Source organism: Agelaius phoeniceus, chromosome 27 (genome assembly GCF_051311805.1).
Source record: "Agelaius phoeniceus isolate bAgePho1 chromosome 27, bAgePho1.hap1, whole genome shotgun sequence".
Lineage (NCBI taxonomy): Eukaryota > Metazoa > Chordata > Aves > Passeriformes > Icteridae > Agelaius > Agelaius phoeniceus.
In genome coordinates, this window is record NC_135291.1 from 5,820,152 (window position 1) to 5,840,875 (window position 20,724).

The following is a 20,724-nucleotide window of genomic DNA, read 5'->3' on the forward strand; positions in this document are numbered from 1 at the left end:
AGCTGGAGCCACAGAAGCCGCCGTGCTGGGAAAGCCGTAGAGGGAGGTGCGGAGAAGTTTGTTTGTGTTTTCAGCTCAATCCCCCTCGGGCCCGGGCCCGTTCCAGGGCTGTTCCTCTTCTCCGGCTTTGCCCTCACGCAGCCCGGGGGGCCCTGAGAGCGCGGGGCGAGGCTGTGCCGGGTGCAGAGCCCGCCCCTGGCTGCGATTGGGCGACGGTGCCGTCAGTCGTGGTTCTGGCGCGCTGATTGGTGGGATCGGGGCGGAGCAGGGCCGCGGTGGCGGCCTGAGGGCGGCCGTGGCTCGCGCGCTGAGGCGGCGGCGGAGCTGGGAGGCGGCGGCGGAGCTGGGAGGCGGCCGCAGCGCAGGTGGGAGCCGCGCTGGGTTGTGCGGGGGCTCGGGGCTCGCTGCGGGCCTCGGGGGCAGCAGGGGGCTCAGGCTGTGTTGCCGTGTCCGGCGCGTGTTGCCGCTGGCGTGAGGGCGCCGCGGGAGCGGCTGCCCGCGGTCTCCTTGCGGCCGCTGCCTCGGCAGGAGCCGCTGCCGGAGCAGCGCTGGCTCGGCCCGGTTCCTGTGGCTGGGACAGAGGCGGCTGCCCCGTGCCCGGGGCTGTGCGGGGAAATTCACGTGGCCGGAGGTTTCTGTGCCCCGAGGAGACAGAGGAGTCCTGTACAAGTGACTTTATTGCTGAGCAGAGGGAGAGGCCGTGGGGCATTTGCCGTGCGCTCTCTGCCATTGTAGTTCGCAGCCTCCTTTTTATCCTCATTTTCCCGGCTCATCTCCCTCTCCCTTTGCCCACTGGCTGAGGTACTTGGAAGGTTCAGACTTCCCGATCCGCCAGTTGCATGTCCTCGTTAATGTGCATACCCACTTTTGTAGAACAGCCGATATTCATGGCTCTGTTAAGTCTTTGTTCTTTTCCTCGAAGTTCGGGAATTTAGCAGGACTTGAAGCACGAGTCTGTGTCAATTAGCAACATTTTCTGAAGCTTATGGTTTCTTCCATTACTTTCCTGTCTACAAGTCCCTGACCCTTTCTCCAAGCAGATTCATTCATTGCGTCTGATTTTTCTTACTGGGTCCTCTTTGCTTTTGGGATTATTCTCAGTGTCCTCATTGCTGTCCTTCTGTAGCCGTTTCTGGATCAGGAGGCCTGGCTGCCACTTGCATCCCCTCGCTCAGCTGCTGAATGAGCTGCACTCTCATGGTGTGGAGCATGGTAAAAAGGTGAGAGTTGCTGTAGCGCATAAGAGGAGAAATAGCATTCGTTAAACCCATGGTCTGCCAGGAAACCACAAAACCGTGTCCCATTCCCATCCTTTTCACGTTTGGACCAAGACATGAGCTGCTTTCTTATTTCCTTTGTTTTCTGTTTCTCCACTTTTTGGTTGTCATGTATTTGCCAACAGCAGTTTGAGTCATTTAATTTTTCATTAACTCCTCCTTTTTCTGCTAACAGATGATCTGATCCCATCCCATGGTGAAATGTTGTGTTCCTCATTTCAGTGGATTGGTCAGCAGGAAGGTCAGGAGCTGGAGCTGTCTGGTTGGTTATTCCCAGGGCAGCTTGTAATCTAATGATGGCATTGAAATGAGAAATGGGTTCTGTGGCTCCTGATATGAATTGGTTTGGGTTCCCAGGGGCTGGTCCATGGTGTTATAGGATTTGTTCTGCTGGCCGTTCATCTTTTCTCCATTTTTGGCCGCGCTCTCCAGCAAGGACTGCATCAATTGATGCTTTTCTCTAATTAAATTATCAAATACTTGGATTCCCAGCTGATTTCTCTGATGTTGTAGTACCAGAAACACCCCAGTGTTCTAATACACCCTATATAACACAGACAGCGACAGCACATGTTGGAGTGGGCAGAGGGATGATTCCCCCCGCACTTAGTGAAGTTTTCACAACTTTCTCCTTTTGCTGTTTCCCTTTGCAGCTTCACCTGTTTCAGGGTGAGATATCCTCACCCTGGGCTCTGCCTTGAGCTGTGCAAATTCCATCAGTGCAAGCAGGCAGAGCTTGGGGTGAGGGGCAGAGGGAATCAGCCCAATTCCTGCCCCAGGCAGGAAGACCCAGGTACATTGTCCAGGCTTTGCCCCAGGAGTGTTAATTTACATTTCTAAAGCTCCTCTCCAGGATGCCTGGAATGAAGCTTCTCTTCCAGGGAAGCCATTCTGTGACTCACGTGTGGCCCCCAGCAAAGACCAGATGTTTTTTTTTTAACAGTATTCTATTAACTGTTTATGCATTAAAGGGCCACATTTTAATCTCTTCTAGTTTTGCAATTGCAACCTATAGGTAAAGATAACAAAAACCACAACAAAATTTTTCCATCACTAACAGCCACACAAACACACGCACAAAAAGAATCCAAAGCCATAAAGATTTTTTTCTACTTCTTCAGCTAAGAATAAAAATTGATTGTCACACTGCTGACCCAAACGAAGTGACAATATAAAAGTAGCATTATTAAGAAAAAACATTCCCATGGTGTAATCTTATTCCAGTCAGTCCAGTGTGTGGGTGTGAGTGAGCCCCAGAGTGGAATTGTGCCGTGGTGCTCCCCAGCAGCTGTGGCAGTGCAGGCCCAGCCAGCGCTGAAGCTGCAGCAGTGGCAGCAAGGCTTGGCCGCAGTGGCTGGAGGTGCCAGAGGAGGGTGGCCAGGATTTCCGAGGGTTTGAGCAGAGGATCTGTGGGCAGGCCCAGGGGCTTGGCCCGCTGTGGAGCCCTGGCTGCTGCTGCGTTGCCTTCAGGGCAGGCTCAGTGGCGGCTGCCATGGTCCTGCTGCAGGCGGGAAGTGCAAATCTCCGGGGCTTCAGAGCCCCTGAGGCCAGGCTGAGGGGTCCCCCCGTGTTCAGCTGTGCTGGCGGCTGTTTCTGGCCTCAGGGACACTTGGCATGAGCCCCTTGGCCACCAGTGGTGCTGCTTTGCACTGCTTAGGCAGGAGCCGATGTCCTGGCTGGGTGTTGGCAACAGCAAAGTCCCAAGGTGGATGTGTCCCGTCAATCTCTCTCAGCCTGGGTCGGGAGCTCTGTCCCTTGAGTGCAGTCCTGGGTTTCTTGCCAGCCCCTCTCCAGGCTGTTCAAACAGGAGGCTGGGTTAAACTCTTCCCCTGTCCTCAGTTCTAAATCCTCCTGGTGCCACTGAACAAGTTTCATACTGTAATAACCGAGCCCCGCTCATCCATTTAGAGGCTCTTTTGGTTATCCAAGCTTTACCTTGATGCCAGACTTGAACAATGAGAGTTCCTGCTGTTATCAGTTTTCAGGCCTCAGTTCCCAGTGGGGCCGGGGCTGCACAATTGTGCAGACAATGAGGCCACTCTCTGGCCACTGGGTTAAGCATTTTAGCAGAAGGATTCCTTTGGCATGGCCCTGTTTAACATACAATTCAAATTCTTATTCCCTGTCTGGAAGGCCCAGGCCAGCAGCCTCAGTTAATCTTCACTTTAATGCTTGAAAATTCTGTTTTCCTCCTCCTGTCCATCCATCCAGGTTGTTGACTGGCAGGATAGGAGTGTTGTAGGGAGACATCCCTGGCTCCAAAAGCCCTGCCTTGAACAGGGACTCAGTACCAGGCTGTGAGCCCTTCCTTCTTTCCCACCCTTGGAATAGGGTATTGCTTTTAGACACTTCTTGTCCTGGTTGCTTCAAAGTAATTTGGAGAGACTCCATATTAAATTGTCTGTGTTTTCCTGGGGCTGCCCACACTTCAGGGCTCAGTTTAGCACAGGCCTTGCCACTCATCTGACACCAAGATACATCATTAGCCTCTGTTTTACCTTTTAGAATACAAATCTGTATTTCCACATTAGCCATTGAATCCCTTCCCAGTAAATGATAATCACAATTAGGAGGAAGTAGAAACCCATGCATTTCAAATCTATCTCCCACATCTACTGATAGTGGTTGAAGAAAACACACCTGCTCATTTTTCCCACTTAGCCCCTGAATGATCAAACAACTTTTTGACAATTTTCCCCCCCTTGCATCTGAGATTCAGAGTGGATTGAGAGGGCCCCTGTGTCTATCAGGGGAGGCCTCCTCTCAATGCAGACCCACCTGAATGTTCTCAAGGGCTCCAGTGTGGAGGGTCCCTGGTGTGATGGGAGCTGTGACAGCCCTGCCAATCCATGTCCATCACGGGGTGGACTTGCTGGTCCTGAGGGTGCTGCTGTCTGTGCTTGCAGTGTCCTTGTGCCCTGCAGCTGGAGCCCTGATTCCTTGCCAGGGGCTGTTTGGGTGGGCTGTCCCCTGCCGAGGAGGGCAATGCCTCTGCCGGGTGCTTGTGGCCGAGCCCGTGCCCTGGGTGCTGGGGCCCCCTTGGGCCCTGGGGTTGATCCCTCAGGGGCTGTAGGAACTCTGCCCTGGCCTTTGCCTTCAGCTTGGCCTTTTGCTGCTCCCTTCTTGCATTCACCTGCTGGGCCTTTGTGCCCAAGTGGTTCAGGGCCTTCTTCTGCCCCTCCTGCAGCCCCCCTCAGTGTCTGTGGGTGCTCATCCTCTGACAGCTGCTGAGCTTTCTGCAAAACCTGTTCATTTTGCAGTCTCTGAAATAAAAGCCATAAAAGAAAATTCTGACACTTTCCCTTAATCTGCCTTTCCCAGATGTTCCTTCATCCTCCTCCTTGTGCTCACCATCCCCTCCACACCTGGTATCCCAGATCTGGTCCCTGTCCTGCCAATGTGTCTCCCCCTAGGTATCTACATCCTTAATTTGCTGTGGGAAAATGTGCAAACTTCTTGAACATTCTCTCCTTTTGTATTACACATGATATTCATGGCTCTCTTAAATCTTTGTTCTTCTTGAAGTTCCGGAATTTATCAGGACTTTGGCTGAGTCGAAGTCTCTGTGTGAATTAAAAACCATTTTCTGAAACTGGTGGTTTCTCCTGTCAGTTCCTCATCTACAAGTTGCTGGCCCTATCTCCCAGCATATTCACACCATCTGTTTGTAAAGACACATCACTTATTCCTTTCAACACAATTTGAAAGGGGGAGAGAAGTCATAAAAGGACATTTAGGATACTTTGACTGAATGAAAGAAGGGGGTGGGTCAGCCCCAAACTGAGCTGGGCAGAGCTGGGATTAGGGTACATGATGGAAAGGTGTAGGAGAGGGAGATTAGGGGAGGGGGCACAGTGGGAACGGAGATCGTGTAGGGGGTCTCTTTGTGTCCCCATCACATCATCCCTTGAGTGATTCTCCAGGGCTCTGGGAGGGGATGGATCTGCACTGGGGGAATCCCCAATCCTCTTGTCCATTCCTGGGGGATTTTTGGGGGTCATTCTCCCAATCCACCAGCTAGTGCTGCAGCAGATGTGGGGCAGAGGGGGAGTACGAAGGAGAGGTCCAGGGTTGGGAAGGAGGAGGCATGGGAGCACGAGAAGGGAGACAGGAAAAGTACGAGGTTCTATCCTGCAGGTGGCCAGGGAGGAGGAGGTTGCCCTAGATATATCAGAGAGTTCTCAAGAGTTTTTTTATGGGGAATGTTTGGAGTTTACAGATTGCATACTTGAGACCCAAATAACTTTGTGGATCACTGCAAGGGCTTGGTTTTTTTGGGGGAACTTTGTATCTTGCAGGACCCCAATGCTGAGTTGCAGTTCCCCCTTTGAGTGTTATTTGGGGTCCATGTGACAATCACCAGGTACTGGTGGGGAGAGGATATGGGTCTTTGTGATGCCCCAGGAGAGCAGTGGAGGGGAACCCTGAGACCCCTGGAGTGGGAAGAGAGGATAGCTCACCCAGACCTGGAGAACCCTTGGCAACCTGAAGGCCAGAGCAGAATGGCCTGGAGTGTGGGGACCCCTGGGATCTGTGGAACCCTGGAGCAGAGAGTCAGGGGAAAAGGGACCATCAAAAGCCCCTGGATCATCCATAAACAAGATCCTCGAACGAGCCATGCCAGAAGCCACAGGCCCCCTATCAGCCCAGTGAAGGGAAACCTGCAGAACCCGAAAATGGAGAGATGAGAGAGGCAGATCTCTTATGAGGGGTTTTTTGGGGGCTGAGTCTTGCTTTGGAGAGTTTTATGGACACAAAGCATCTGGTGACTTCCTGAGATGGACTTGTTCAGGAGGAACCCCATCCCAGGGTGCTCATCCCCTTGTTTTTTGCTTCAAACCAGGATTTGTCATTCTCAAGCCTTAGCCAGATAGAGGAAGAGGAAAAGTGTCGCAGACATCTTTCATGAAAAATCCTTTCTTAGGATTTTTCCTTGTGAGAAGCTGCAGTTTCAGCAACCAAAAGTAAACAATGGTTATCTGCTGCTGTAGAATGCAACAGGTAGACCCGTGATTGGTCTCCTGTGAGTGTTTAGATTTCCTGACCACTCATGGCAGAGCTGGCTCTTGCTCTGTCTGAGACACAGATCTTTGTTATTCATTCTTTTCTATTCTTAGCTTAGCTAGCTTCTGAAGAAACCTTTTCCTTTCTATTTCTTTTTAGTATAATCTTAATGTAACATATATCATAAAATAATAAATCAAGCCTTCTGATCATAGAATCAACATTCTCTTCTCTTCTTCATCCTGAAAACCCTTGTGACTACAGTCACAGAAAAGTGCCACAGATCCACCACAAGGAGAGGCTGCAAATCCAGCCCAGGGAGCTGCAAGGAAGAAAGACTCCCCCTGTGCTGGGAAGGCCAGAGATCCAGACACAGTTCAGAGCTGGTAGAGAAGCCTGAAGCTTGGGAGAAGCTCCACAAATGCTTGGAATGTGGGAAGGGCTTCAGCCGGAGCTCGAACCTGATCCAGCACCATGTTCCACACTGGGGAACGTCCATATGAGTGTGGGGAATGTGGGAAGAGCTTAAGCCGGAGCTCCTACCTAATCCATCACCAGATGATTCACACTGGGGAACATCCATATAAGTGTGGGGAATGTGAGAAGAGCTTTAGCCAGCGCTCTGACCTGACCCAGCACCAGAGGATCCACACTGGGGAACGTCCCTATGAGTGTGGGCAATGTAGGAAGAGCTTTAGCCGGAGCTTCCACCTGCACAGCCACCTGAAGATCCACTCTGGAGAACGGCCCTACAAATGCTTGGAATGTGGGAAGAGCTTCAGCCGGAGCTCCACCCTGATCAAGCACTGTAAGATCCACACCAGGGAACGGGAACAGCCTTACGAGTGCTTGGAATGTGGGAAGAACTTCTCCTGGAGCTCCCAGCTTATCATCCACCAGTGCATCCACACTAGGGAGAGGCCCTATGAGTGTGCTGAGTGTGGGAAGAGGTTTTGGAGCAGTGCCCATCTCCTCAAACATCAGCCAATACACACAGAGGAGAGGGCCTTCTGCTGCCATGACTGTGGGAAGCGCTTCAAGCACAACTTCACCCTCTCCAGCCACCAGCTCATCCACACTGGGGAGAAGCCCTATGAGTGTGCCGAGTGTGGGAAGAGGTTTCGGACCAGCTCACAGCTCTTCCTGCATCAGCCAGTACACACAGGGGAGAGGCCCTTCTGCTGCCCTGACTGTGGGAAGCGCTTCAAGCAAAACTCATACCTCATCATCCACCGGCGCATTCACACCGGGGAGAGGCCCTACGAGTGTGGGGAGTGTGGGAAGAGGTTTTATACCAGCTCCCATCTCCTTCTACATCAGCCAATACACACAGAGGAGAGGCCCTTCCGCTGCCCTGACTGCAGGAAGGGCTTCAAGCAAAACTCCCATGTTGTCACGCACCGGTGCATCCACACTGGGGAGAGGCCCTATGAGTGTCCTGAGTGTGGGAAGAGCTTCTCCAGAGGCTCTCACTTGACATAACACCAATGGATGCACCAGTAAGGGAAGCCCTGTGAGTGCCCCGAGTGTGGGAAGAGCTTCATGCATTGCTCCAGCTCCATCCCCCATGGGAGGATCCGCGTTGGATGATCCCCAGTGACCCCCTTTGGGCCGAGCCCTGGTGATTTATGGTCCTGGTAAACAATGTTGGAGAGACACCTGGCTGGTGGGTTCCACATCTTCTTGGCTTCCCACAGGTACCTGGATGAACACGGAGAGGAACATCCATCGGGATGCTGATTGACTTCAGCAACTCATTGGGAAGAGCAGACTGACTTTCAGCCCCATAAAATGTCACCTTTGGTTTTCAATTATTTTTTCTGGTGGCATCAGGGAATACTGATTCGACATCTTTTCTAACATAAATGATTCCACAATTCTAATTCTCTCTGGCCCACAGGCATTGTCTTGGGACTGTTTTTTTATCCCATACCATTTTTGTAGTTTTTTGTTTCTATGGTGGTCATTGGTCCCCCCTCATCTCCCCCGACTCTGGGAGTATCGGGAGGGGTGAGACCCAGCCCAGAATTTCCTGTGAGAGCAGCCAATCTGTGCAATGGCCCTGTTGCCTCCTGCCTCTGACCAGAAATAGTTGCCTTGTGGGTTTTGCCTGTTTCTTTTTGTTTCTTTTCCTTCAGCACTGTGGCTGCGCTTATTGGCTTCCTTCTGTGGTTCTCTGCTTCTTGGGAGCCCAAAGCCAGTGTGTACCACACCAGGACCTGGGACCAGGAGCACGCCCCCCAGTCCCCTGCCAGAGTCTGCCCGCTTTGCACAGCCTGACCCAGGGACCAGCCATCTCAGATGAGCTACCCAAGGGAGCAATTTCCCACTCAGCCCTGCTCTTCTCTGCCTCTGCTTCAAGGCTTCCTGGTACACTCTTACCCAACATCCAGACGCCCAGCGGCTTTGGGCAGGACCCCAGAGTTTCTGTAAACGTACATACATACATACATACACATACATACTAGTAAAGAACTGTTATTTCTTTTTTCATATCTTTGCCTGAAAGCCCCATCAGCCCCTTAGTTTCAAATTTATAATAATTCAGAGGGGAGAGGGTCATATTTTCCATTCCAAGAGAGGTTCCCACCTTCCTTTATAGGCACCTGTCTTTGAAACCAAGACAGATTTTGGCACCCGGTGTGGGGCCTGAGGGGATTGAGAGGAAAGAGTGACAAAGGAATAACAGTTCCTGGGTAACCTACATTTTTGTGTGCTGGATATAAAAACTTTGTTAGGCAGCACCATGTGGTGTAGCCTACCCCAGTTCGATGAGTGCATTATTGTGGCTGTATTTTTCCTGTTTGCAGCTCCTTATCTAAACATGGGTCCTGTGACTAAGGCTACTGTTGCTGTTATGCAGTGTTTGCACAATGGGTCAATAAGGTGAGGAATTAATGGATTTTTTACTTCTTGAAAGCGGGCACATGGATACATGGTTACCACACACTAAGTGTATGTTTTTGGGATTTCATTGATAATGGCACCCATTGTGAGGAAGTAACACCGGGGGAAGTTTTCTCCCAACCCTTCACCCATTTCTTTGGCCCTATCCCAAGAACTTTCTAAGGGATCAAATATTCTCTAGATGCCAACCATATCATAGAGTGGCTGGTGTTGCTGATATTCCTGTTCTATTTAGCATTTAGAGATAAGGTGAGACTGCCTTGAGTTACCACTCTAACATCTAGTCACTCTACCTCAGTGACTAGGGATGCTGCCCCACAGCCTGACACTGCCCAACAGCCCACCTCAAATAAACCACCCAGACTGGATGGGGGTAATGGAGAAGATACAACATGTGCTGAGGGAGTATACTTCTCCAGCTGGTGGGTAACCCTCTCCCTGCCTCAAAGAGGGAGAGTCTGATGATGCAGCACTGGAGCCCATGGATATTACAACTGTCCAGGTTCCAGCTGAACCACATGGGCAGTCACAGCCAGCAGCAGTCGCCCCTGTGCAGAGGGGGAAGTATAAGACATCATTAACAGTGTGCCCAGCTAATAATTATGAGGAACCAGGGCCCTCACAACCAGCAAGGAAGCCAGAAGTTGAAATCATCAACTGAGTCCCTGTCATACCACAGTCTCTGTAATCTGCAAAAAAACATTGTATAGCAAGGCTGTGAGGCTTACTCAAACTGGTTACTCTGAGTTTGGGTCCTTACGGGTCCAGGAGTGCAACTGGATGGTGGCAAAGCAAGGAATTTGGGATCCTTGACCCAGGACATGGGTATTGATCAGGTGTTTGTGAGGGAGCCATGGCCCCTTTACCTCCCTCTGTGAGCGGCTTTTAACGAGTGTAAGAAAGAGGTTTGTTCACAGAGACAGAATGCAGGATTGCCATCCTAAGACCATTGGAAGACCATTGAGGAAAAGATCCAGCATCTGAGAGAAGTGGCAGTACTAGAGGAACTCTTTGGAAGGGGCCAACAGCACCATAATGACTCCAACAAGGTTAGGTGCACAGGGCGAATGTTGTGGAACGTGGCAAATCTGGGGCCATCTCAATACACCATCTTCACTGCAATGATGAATGCTGAAGACAAGTGAAAGACAGTAGGTTCTGTAGCCAACAGGCTCAGGTATTTTGAGAGTATGGTCAATGCCTGATGCACACTCATGTCTCTGCTTTGGTTAAGGACCAAAGAGGAGTTGTAAGAGGAAATTAGGAAGGTGAGAGAGGAGGTGAGAAAGAACAGCTCCCATGTGGCGCCAGTGCAAGTCACAGGCCCTAACGTCAAAGTCTAATGTCCCCCAGCTAGAGAGAGGGGGTACACCCAATGAGCTGAGCTGTGGTTCTTCCTTGGTGAACATGGGGAAGACATGAGAAGGTGGGATGGCAAACCCACTTATGTCCTGGCAGCAGGGATGTCAGCTCAAAGAGGCAAACACTAACCGAGGGAGTTCTGCTAAAGTGAAGTTGGCCTCACCCTCCCATGACTGAGCTGCTGGGTGTTACAGAACGGAAGATGATACGTCACATCCCCTTGAAGGAACCTGTCGGATTTATGTTGAGGGAGGGAGTGATAACCAAGGCTAGAGAGGCCCTGCCTCTAGCCAGGTAGAGCCATGGGGAAATGAGGTCTTTTGGACAGTATGGATCCGATGGCCTGGCACGAACTGGCGCTGCTACCAACAGGGCTGGAGCACGACTGCCCCACACCTCAGGGCCGAGCTGAGGAGTGACTGCACGGGTGGGAAGGGACCCTAGCTGGACAGGGCAGGGACCGACCCATGGACAGATCCAACGCCCTGGAGCAGGGCAAGGATTCCTGTCCCTGAGGGGGAAGCAGTGGCATGAACTGACCATAATTTCCATCACATCTCCCTTTTTTACATTCATTGTTACAAAGCAGAGTTGCAAGGGGAGCTCTGCTTTCAGCTTCAAATGAGGGAATCCAATGTGGGTTCTGGGACTTCTGTAACTTCAAAGTGTTACTTGATACTTGACACTTTAGTTTTGGCAATATGAGGCCCTTCAGCAGCAATGTCTCTTCCAGCCACTGGATTCTGTCTCAGACCCAGCTCACAACTGGGACAAGAAACACGAAGTCCCAACAGAAAAAGCTCTGCTGTCACTTTTTTTTTCATAGTTTTATTTCATTTAATTTCATTTTAGGTATCATATATAGTCTATATTTTTTTCTTCTTCTATAATCCCGTGTTTATTCTCTATTTCCCCCCGAACCCTTGTCCCCTCCCGGAGGTTTGTGGGGAGGTGCTGTCCCACAGCCCTTCCTGCCCTGGCACCCATGGCTGCTCCGGTGCCACCAGGGCCTGGCTGGAAAGGAAACCACAAAACCCTCTGGAAATAAAGCCAGTCTGAGGTAAAACCCTGCAGGGGGGGATTGAATCCCATGGAGAGCGCTGGCTGAGAGTTGGAGATTCCAAATGCTCCAAGGGGCCGGAGGGAACTGCGCTGGGGCCTCGGGGTCTCCCTGGGGACACCTCCAAGACTCCCGAGCAGAGCGACCCCTCCCAGCCCCCAAAATCTGCAGATTTGGGTCAGCTGAGGAAAAGAGCTGGAAAAGGGACTGGAAAGGGAGTGAAGTTTGAGAGGACCCCTCAGCCTTCACCCGGAGCAGCTGCAGGAAAATCCCCCAGAAACCAAGGAAATAAATGGAAATAGTGATGAAATTTTTAACCCTTTCTTCTGTTTCCAGGAGGTCCTGGTGAGGTCCTGCCAGGAGGACCTGGGGGCAGGGAGAGAGATCAGGGCTTATAATTGTGGAGAAGTTTAATTGGGGTGAGGACTGTGGGGAGAAAATGTGCATGGGAGGGGATGATTTGAATTGGGGAGAGAAAATGAAGTCGGGGAAGGAGACCCCCAGCCCTTGACTGTGTCCTGAAGGTGCTGCCAGCAGTTTCCCCACTCTGACCCCCTGGGCTGAAAACACACACAGGGGAGAGGACCATTCACTGCCCCAGCTGTGGGAAGAGCTATAAATGCAACTCCCACCTCGTCATGCACCTGCACATCTGCACTGGGTAGAGGCCGTAAGAGGGTCCTGAGTGTGGGAAAAGCTTCTCCTACAGCTCTGCCTTGGCCTCACACAAATGGACCCACAGATCCGGGAAGCCCTGCAAGTGCCCCGACTATGGGAAGGACTTTGTCCCCTGCTCCAGCTTTATCACCCATCAGAGTGACCCATGATGGACAGAGACCTGGTGACCCCCATTCTGAGTGATCCATGTTTTGATCCAGTGTATTGGGTTTGTGTGGCCAGGTTTTGGAAGTTAGGGGGGCTCGTTAAAGTAACACAAGAGAAATTATGTAAAGGAAAAGAAAACAAGCATCAGAGTAGAAAGATACACAGGCACCAGCCCTGGATCCCGCAACAAAAGTTTTGGTTTTGATTATTACAATGTCCCTTGTCCTTGGTCTAAGTGATGGTCCCAGGATGGATCCCTTGGGGGTTGGGAAAGCCCCAGGAACACCAAGTTCTGTGGGTCAGTATGGGTTCAGGTTTGGGTGAATGCCCAGGTATCTCCTCTGGCACGAGTTCTACACTGTCTGATGTCACACTGTGGATCCCAGGGCTCTGATGGTTTATGGCCCTTCTGAGATGTGGCCCTGCCTCTTCCAGCAGTGCAGCTGAGCCAGGTATGGCCCATGGGAAGGGATGAAAACCTCCAGCCCTCTGTGTGAATGTCCCGGGCCTTCCCCAGGGGAGTTCCCAGAGCTGAGCCAGTTGTGTCAGGGAGGGCATTGCCCTGGTCCAAAGCCCTGTCCTGTTGGAATGTCGGGGGACACAAGACAGATGATGGACTTTGGATTTGGTTAACAGAAGAGATTTGATAACAGGCTGCCTTGGGAAAAACAAATGGAACTTTGAAAATTAGACCTGGATTGCAAGAAGATTCAATCAAACGGGTTTACCGGAAAAAGAAAATCCCATTAAACTCTGCAAGCAAGAGATGTTTTTATATGCATAAGTTTGTGTATGTGATTTTAACCTAATCATTGTAGAACACATTACTAGTCTCCCTGAAATAGTATATAAGCGTTTGAATCCCACAATAAAATTGGATTCTGATCACTGAGTCAGTCTTCCCTGTCTCTCTCCATCACCAACACTGTCCTGCCTGGCAGCATCTGCTTCTGATCGGCCTCTTCCCTTCCCTGGCTCCCAGTCCAGCTCATCCCGTCCAGGGCTGGGTGTTCACCATCTCTGCCCCTGGGCACTTCCCATGGCCAGCAAAGCCCCCTCTGCTTTTGCCAATGGCTCGAGCCATTAACCTGGGACATTTCAGGCCCTCACAGCTCTGCTCCCCAAAAGCGCAGAGGGATGGGTGGTGCCTCAAAACGACTCCATCCCACTGAAAATGGCTCAACTCCACCTCCAAACAACTCAATCCCACCTCAAAATTTTGGGGTATCTCCTGAGCCCCAATTACTCCCAGTTGTGGATGTTCCTTGTCCACAAACTTCACCCAGTTGTTGCCATCGGGGAAATGACAGTGGGCTTTTCCCCAAAAATGGAACGCACCTGTGTGGGAAAGGAGACAGGTGAGGGGGTGCCTCCCCTCACCCCCCAACAGACCCCATCACCCTACAGCAGGCTGAGGGCTCAAGGGACCACCCTGGATCCCCCATTCCCACTCCCCTGTTCCCCACGGCCACCACAGCACTGGCTGCTGGGTGGGGACACCCCTACTGTCAGCCCCCCAGGGAGGGATGGGGGAGGTTGGGGACCCCCCCCAGCAAGGTTCTGCTTACACTCACCCCACCCCCCCTCCAGAACCCCAAGAACAGCTCAGGAGATCCAGTGATGGGGACAGGAAGGGACTCCCAGGGGAACTCCTTTGCCTCTGTCCCCCCTCCTCTTACCCCCCTCTCAAACACCTCTCCCATCTTCCCTGTGCTGCTCCCCCTCTCACCCAAGAGCTCCTCACCCACAGCCAGGGTGGGGTCCCAGCACCCAGTGTGGGATGACACACAGGGGACTCACAGGTGTCCCCATTCCTGATCCATCTCGGGGCCAATTCTGCCCCCTCCCATCACAGTACCCCTGTGGGTTCCCCCAAAATTCCTCCACATCCACACAGCTCCCCCTTAAATGGGATCAGGGTGAACTGGGAAGCTTTATTGGGAGCACTGGGAGCAGGCACTGGGCGGGGGCAGAGCGCCAGCGGGGCTGGGGGGGACACGGGACCCCCCCAAAATCAGCGGAGTGGGGACGGAGCGGGGGATCCCAGCCGGGCCCGAGCCCATGGGGAGGGGCTGCGGCCGCCGCCGGCTCAGGAGCTCTGTGGGCAGAGAAAAGGGGGTGACACCGGGCTGGGGGCCCCGGCAGGAGCGCACACGCTCCGGGGGAGGGGGGACACGACCACCGGCACCCTCCTCACCTTCTTGCACAGGTAGAAGCTGAGCCCCAGCACCAGGAAGACAAAGCCCAACACGGAGCCCCCAATCCCCATCAGCATCTTGCTGCGGGCGGTGTCCGGTGGTATCTCTGGGGAGTCCGCAGGGGTCAGGACCCCCCAAAACCTCTCACAGACACCCCAAGCCCCTCCAAGCACCTCATACCCCTCCAGCCCACCTCAGACCACAAGACCTCTTTCCTATCCCCCTCCAACCTCCCTAGTACCACCCAAGTCCCCTCCCCGTCCCTCCAGGACCCCAAACCCCCTCCCAATTGACACCCATCTTCCAATGATCCCCCAAACCTTTTCCCAGTCCCATCAGGACTCACCAACGTCACTGCCAGTAGATTGAAGCACACTCAGCTCCCACCCCAGCCCCATTTTTACCTCCCCAACCTGCTTCCAGCCCCTCCAGCTCCATCAGACTCCCTTCCAGTTACATCCAGCACTACCAGGATGTTCCCTCTCAGAAGCCACCAGGAAACCCTTAACTGCATCCCAGTCTTCCCAGCATTCTCCAAAACTCTTCTCTGCCCTCCCAGGCCATCCAAACCCTTCTCCCAGTTACCCTCTGCCTCCCTCAAACTCCCTCCCAATTACTCCCAGCTACCACCAACTCCCCTCTCAGTCCCTCCAGTCTCACTCCCCCTCCCCCGGTGCTGTGGGGGCCGGGCCGTACCCCAGTGCCGGCTCAGGGGCTGCTCCAGGCTGACGTGCTCCACCTGGCAGCTGTAGGTGAGCCCGCGCTGGGGGGGGGTTTCCAGCAGCACCAGGAGCTGGTAGGTCCAGTCCCCATTGGGGACCACATCGGTGGCCACCACAGAGAGCTCCTGCTGGCCCTGGAACCACCTCGCCTGGATGGCAGCAGGGTAGAAATCCATCACGGAGCAGAGCAGGCGGCCGGGGCCGGGCTGGGAGCTCGAGGGCACCAGGGAGATGGACACGCTGGGGGGCACTGGGAGAGAGCGGGGACACTCCGAGATAAAATGCGGGTGAAATGGGAGACACGGGGAAGGACTCAGGTAACACTGAGAGGGACTGGGGAGAGACTGGGAGGGGGTTGGAGAACGCTGGGAGGGCGCTGGGAGAGAGGATGGAAGTCTGAGAGTGGACCGAGAAGGACTGGGAATGGAATGGAATGGAATGGAATGAACTGAGAGGGACTGAGAATGAAGTTCCTGGCACTGAGAGCGATTTCTCTGGCATTGGGAGGGCCTGAGGCGGCACTTGGAGGAACTGGGAATGAAGAGCGCGGCACTGGGAGGCCGAGTCCAGCGCGGGGCACTCGGCGCTGAGGGTCTGCCTGGCAACTGATGAGTCATCAGAGAGACGCGCTCTGATTGGCTGGAGCAGCTCCACGAGCCGTCGAGATGGACACGCGGGGGGCACTGGGAGAAGCTGAGACGGACTGGGAGAGACTGGGATGGACTGGGAGAGATAGGGAGAGCTCCGGGACACTGCGGGTTGGGCAAGAGCCCACGGGAATGGGCACAGGAAGGGCTGCATGTCTGGGATTATTCCCAAGGAAGGTTTGAGGGGCTCCAGGGTCACTGCCAGGGCAGGGGCCGAGGGGGGACACGCTCTGCCCCGCGCTCACCTCGGCGCTCCACGAGGAACGGGGTGGACAACTCGTAGTTGTGTCGGCAGTGCCTGTCCACCGCACCCCGTCTGTGCTCCATCCATTCGGGGTCGCTGTTCCAGTGCCTGGCAACCTCCTCCCCATATGGGGTGTCCCCCACAAAGTGCCCCACATCGCTGTCGAAGTGCACGTACTGCTCCCGGTTGTAGATGAATCTCTTCACGAATCTCACCCGCTCGGTGCCGTTAATGAAGTGACATTCGGACTGAACCATCTCCTGGAACAGCCCTGTGTGTGCAGGACACAGGTCAGAGGGTGCCCCTTCAGCAGCCCCCGGCACCCCACAGCAAACCAAGATCTCAGAGGCAACCCCGGATCCACACTGTGCAACCCGTATGCCCCACGTGCCACCCCTTGTAGGCCCTTTCTTCCCGCGGCCCCTCTTCGTCTTTTCCATTCTTCTCCGTATTTTCCTCCCCCTTTTCCATAACTCCTCGGTCGCCAGCACCACCCCCCACATCAATTCGAGGGTCCCACCTCCCCCTTTTCCCTCCACGCCCCACCGTTCCCACCCTCCCAACACTTCCCTTCCCCCTCCCCCGCTCACCCGAGAGCTCCGCGCCCGCAGCCGGGGGGGCTCCCAGCACCCCCAGTGCCACCAGCAGGGCCCCAGCTGCCGCCCCTCGCCCCATGGCCGGGGCCGGGCAGGCTCTGACACTTCCCCCCTACCCAAATTCCCCTGGCGGTAGAGTCTGGAGGCGAGGGCGGAGCACGGGTGGAGTCCAGGTGAGGAGCTCTGGGCGCTGTGGGACCGCCTGGCAACTGGGGAGTCATCAGCGCCGCGCACTCTGATTAGCTCTCTAAATGACTGAGGAGAGGCCCAGGAGCTGGAAGAAAAATCGGGAGAGATCCCGCTCCGAGAACCGGCACAGGCGCAACAGACCCAGCCTGGGCACAGGGAGTAAATTTATTATCAACCAAATCACAGAAGGACAAGGAGAAGAGAAAGAAATCTTTCCAACACCTTCCCCACACCCAACGGGGATCACCAGGACCACGGATCACCAGGGCTCTGCACAGCGGGGGTCACTCGGGGATCCCACACTTGGGGCACTCGCAGGGCCTCTCCCCAGTGTGGATGCACTGGCGGGTGACGAGCTTGGAGCTCGGGCTGAAGCCCTTCCCACACTCCCCACACCCGCAGCGCCATTGCCCGGTGTGGATCTTGCTGACCTTGATGCGGTGGGAGTTCTTACTGGAAGCTCTGCCTGAATTCCAAGAACTTGTAGGGCCATTCCCTGAGGTGAATCCTATGATGGGTAATCAGGTCAGATTTCCATGTGAAGCTCTTCCCACATTCCAAGGCCCAGCAGGGATGTTCCTTGGTTTGGATCTCCTGGTGCCAGATCAGGTGGGAGCTCTGGCTGTAGCTCATTCCACATTGCAAGCACTTGTAGGGTGTCTCAGCTTGAGAGACGATTTAAAAGAGGACACTCTGGAGTGAGTGTTGTCCCCTCTACAGGGTTCCAATTATCCCTTTCCACCAACAGGATATGAATGCTAATAAGTGAAATTTAAAAAAAAAACCAAAAAAACACAAACAGATAAAAAAAAAAACAACCAAAAAAACAAACAAAAAAAACCAAACAAAAACTCCATCAGTTTATTAACAAACAGAATGCCCACAAGGCAAGAATATTAATTTTTAAAAGTAAACAACTGCTAGATATTAAATTGTCAGCCCTTAGTCCCCCCACACACTCTGGGACAAAAGACCCAAAATGCCAGAGAAATCACCGCTCGCGACACGGGGTACAGGCGGCACCGGCTTCTCCCGCAGGGGAAAAGCCGACCAGGGGCCGTCCCGAAGGAGATGAAAGCCCGGGGCTCGCCCGGCGTTGGACTCCTCCCCAGCCGGGCTCCGCGGGCACGGTCCCGGCAGCTGAAGCAGCGGCGCTGCAGCCTCGGGCTGTTTTCTCTCCCGGCTCGGCCCGGCTCGCAGCGGCTTTGGGCGGCAGCGGCGCCGCTCCGCTCCTGCCCTCGCGGAGCCCCCGGGCTGCGGCACAGCCGCTGCTCAGTTCCTCCAGGCACTCCGAGGCTCGCGCTGCAGCCTCTCCCAACCAAGGAAGGGAAAATCCTTTCTTTGCCTGGCCCAAAAAAGCTTTTCAGCCACACAGAAAACCACGGGGCACAGAGAGAGCCGCGGAAAACTCGAGCAGCTAGATGCCAGCGCAGCCGTTGGGGATTGTTTTTTTTTTTTTCTTTTCTTTCCTTGTTACTTGTGGAATTTTTTCCCATTGAGTTGCTAAGAAGCACTAATGGCTATGTGCTTAAGATAGTGGGAGGGGGAACTCCTCCAGTTCTTTTGGGAGTTTCTCTGGGGGTGGGGGGTGAACGACAGAGATAGAAGCAGGAGAAAAGATTGGGTAGTTGGGGACGCTCTCTCTCTCCTGGGCTTCGGAGGAGGACAGTCACACCTGACGCTTGTAGAAAGGAATTTGCTGCCACCACCACAACCCAGCAGGGAACCTTTCTTCTGCTGCTGGGCGCCACATCCCCCTGCCCTGCCAGGACACCCCGCAGGTTCCAGCTATTGCCGTCTGGTTAATGGGATGTATTTCAAAGTGACAAATGCTTTACTTTATATCTAAACAAATATCTTTATCATCACTTACATTGCCTTCACATATACACCCCAGTTGTCCCCTCATTGAGCAAGGTTCTAAGTTAATAGTTCACCACCTTCCTTCAACCTTTAGTGCCCGCATTCTGTGTTCAAAAGGATATAGCACGGTCCCCTCATGATTTAGCCCTAAAGGTACAATTGGATATATCAAGCTCACTGATGCATCATATATGGTTAAAACAAAAACTGTTACCATATTTGTCATGGAATCATAAGTAAAACTAACTAAAACCCACAGGATTGAAGTTCCTTTTTCTAAATCTGAGGCATTATCCCAAACAACTTTACAAATTTTGGCAAGGAATATGCCTTCTCCCCGTCCCTAATGACTGAGGCCACCACTGATTGCATCCACAATTGTGCCTGTGTACACCCAAGGGCCAAAGAAAAGTTCTCGCTAGGTGTGCCTAAGGTATTAATTATCAGTTGATTATCTCGTTCATCCACATTTTCCCATTCTGGTAACATTTTGGACAATTTCCACTGGCTGGTACCTAATGCCAACAAGGAGGATTGTAAGAGTTGTAATTTAACCATATCACTGCCAAGTTCTATCAATTTGTTCATTAATACTTCTGAGTCCATTGTATTTAGAACCCCTAGTCCTGTTCTCAATAATCCAGTAAGGTCTTTCTTCTGTCTGCACATATAAGGCTTACGCTTCTGCAGCCAGGTAGTCCAGTCCATAAAAGAGGTCCTTAAAAATGGAGCACACTCAGACTGAATGGCAGAGGCATCTACCTGCATTGCCATCTCTACCTGTTTCAATGACCACTTTGGATTAATTAGCAATTTTTGAATTCCAGTCTTCTTAACAGCATATGTTCCAATTTTGGTAATTATGGGAAAACCATGGGTTCTAAAGTGATTTGAGTAGCCATGGTTTCTCTCAGTATTGGCACTGGTTGAGTTATTTTAACCTTATCCATTTGGGAAACAGTACAAAATTGAGTTAAATTATAATCAATCTTAAAATCCTTGATTGCACAGCCTTCTATTTTGAGTCTAAACTCTAGACAATTGGCTAAGCATTTGTCACAGCATTCATCACAGCATTCAGGAACAATTAGAATAAGTTTCATGGGTTTTTGATAAAATTTATGAAACCCATCCCAGACAAACACATATACACATCCCCAAATATCTTTCCCTTCCCACACAGATGCATTTGTCACTCTTAGCATCTGATCCAGAGACTTACAGGGGTTGGAGTCATAGGTTTTCCCTTGGCACTTACATATACCAGTCACATTATATACCAGCAGTGCTGCATTAGCTGTGGCTATAGTGGTAATCACAAATGCCACAACTCACCAGGCTACACCTATTTGATTATCCATTACAACTAGAAACTTTTCTATTCTTCTATGCTTCTATGCTTCCATTTCACCCACACCCTATTTATTTTCCCAAAAAAGTTTTAATTTCGGTTTGTTGTCACTTGGTACAGCTTTCCAGAGTCCCTCAGGAGCCTTCTTCACTCAGGAATGATGGATCCAGGCACTTTGTTCCTTAATCTTGATTGCAGTAAAAGTTGTGAGGAGCACTTGGAATGGTCCCTCCTACTGTGGTTCCAGAGTCTTTTCTGCAAAAGACTTAACATATACATAATCCCCAGGCTGTACATAATGTACGGGTCCATCTAATTCTCTGCTTCAAGCCCCATCCACATGTTTCTCAATTTCTCTAAGTTGTTTGTTTAGGGCCATCACATATCTGTGTAGGGTTTCTTCCCCTACTTGAGTGGGTGCTGTACCTTCTTGATATCCATATGGCCTTCCATGCAGTATTTCAAAGGGACTCAGTTTT

The 20,724-nt window shown here is 52.4% G+C and overlaps 2 protein-coding genes across 2 annotated transcripts; one reads left to right on the forward strand and one right to left on the reverse strand.

Annotated features, from left to right (window-relative positions):
- The first annotated feature begins 260 nt into the window (after nucleotides 1-260).
- LOC143695934 (uncharacterized) lies at nucleotides 261-13,327 on the forward strand. Its single transcript, XM_077191166.1, is given in 3 exon segments — nucleotides 261-365; nucleotides 1,127-1,220; nucleotides 6,546-13,327. A coding segment is annotated over 1 exon segment (1,116 nt). The 5' UTR covers nucleotides 261-365; nucleotides 1,127-1,220; nucleotides 6,546-6,755; the 3' UTR covers nucleotides 7,872-13,327.
- Nucleotides 13,328-13,713: 386 nt separating this feature from the next.
- Nucleotides 13,714-17,077, reverse strand: LOC129132009 (class II histocompatibility antigen, B-L beta chain-like). The gene is made up of 5 exons (XM_077191109.1): nucleotides 16,959-17,077; nucleotides 16,248-16,517; nucleotides 15,330-15,605; nucleotides 14,633-14,739; nucleotides 13,714-13,773 (listed from the first exon to the last, which is right to left on the reverse strand). Exons 2-5 carry the CDS (start codon nucleotides 16,501-16,503, stop codon nucleotides 13,714-13,716), a joined length of 699 nt encoding a protein of 232 aa, XP_077047224.1. The 5' UTR covers nucleotides 16,504-16,517; nucleotides 16,959-17,077.
- Nucleotides 17,078-20,724: the final 3,647 nt, after the last annotated feature.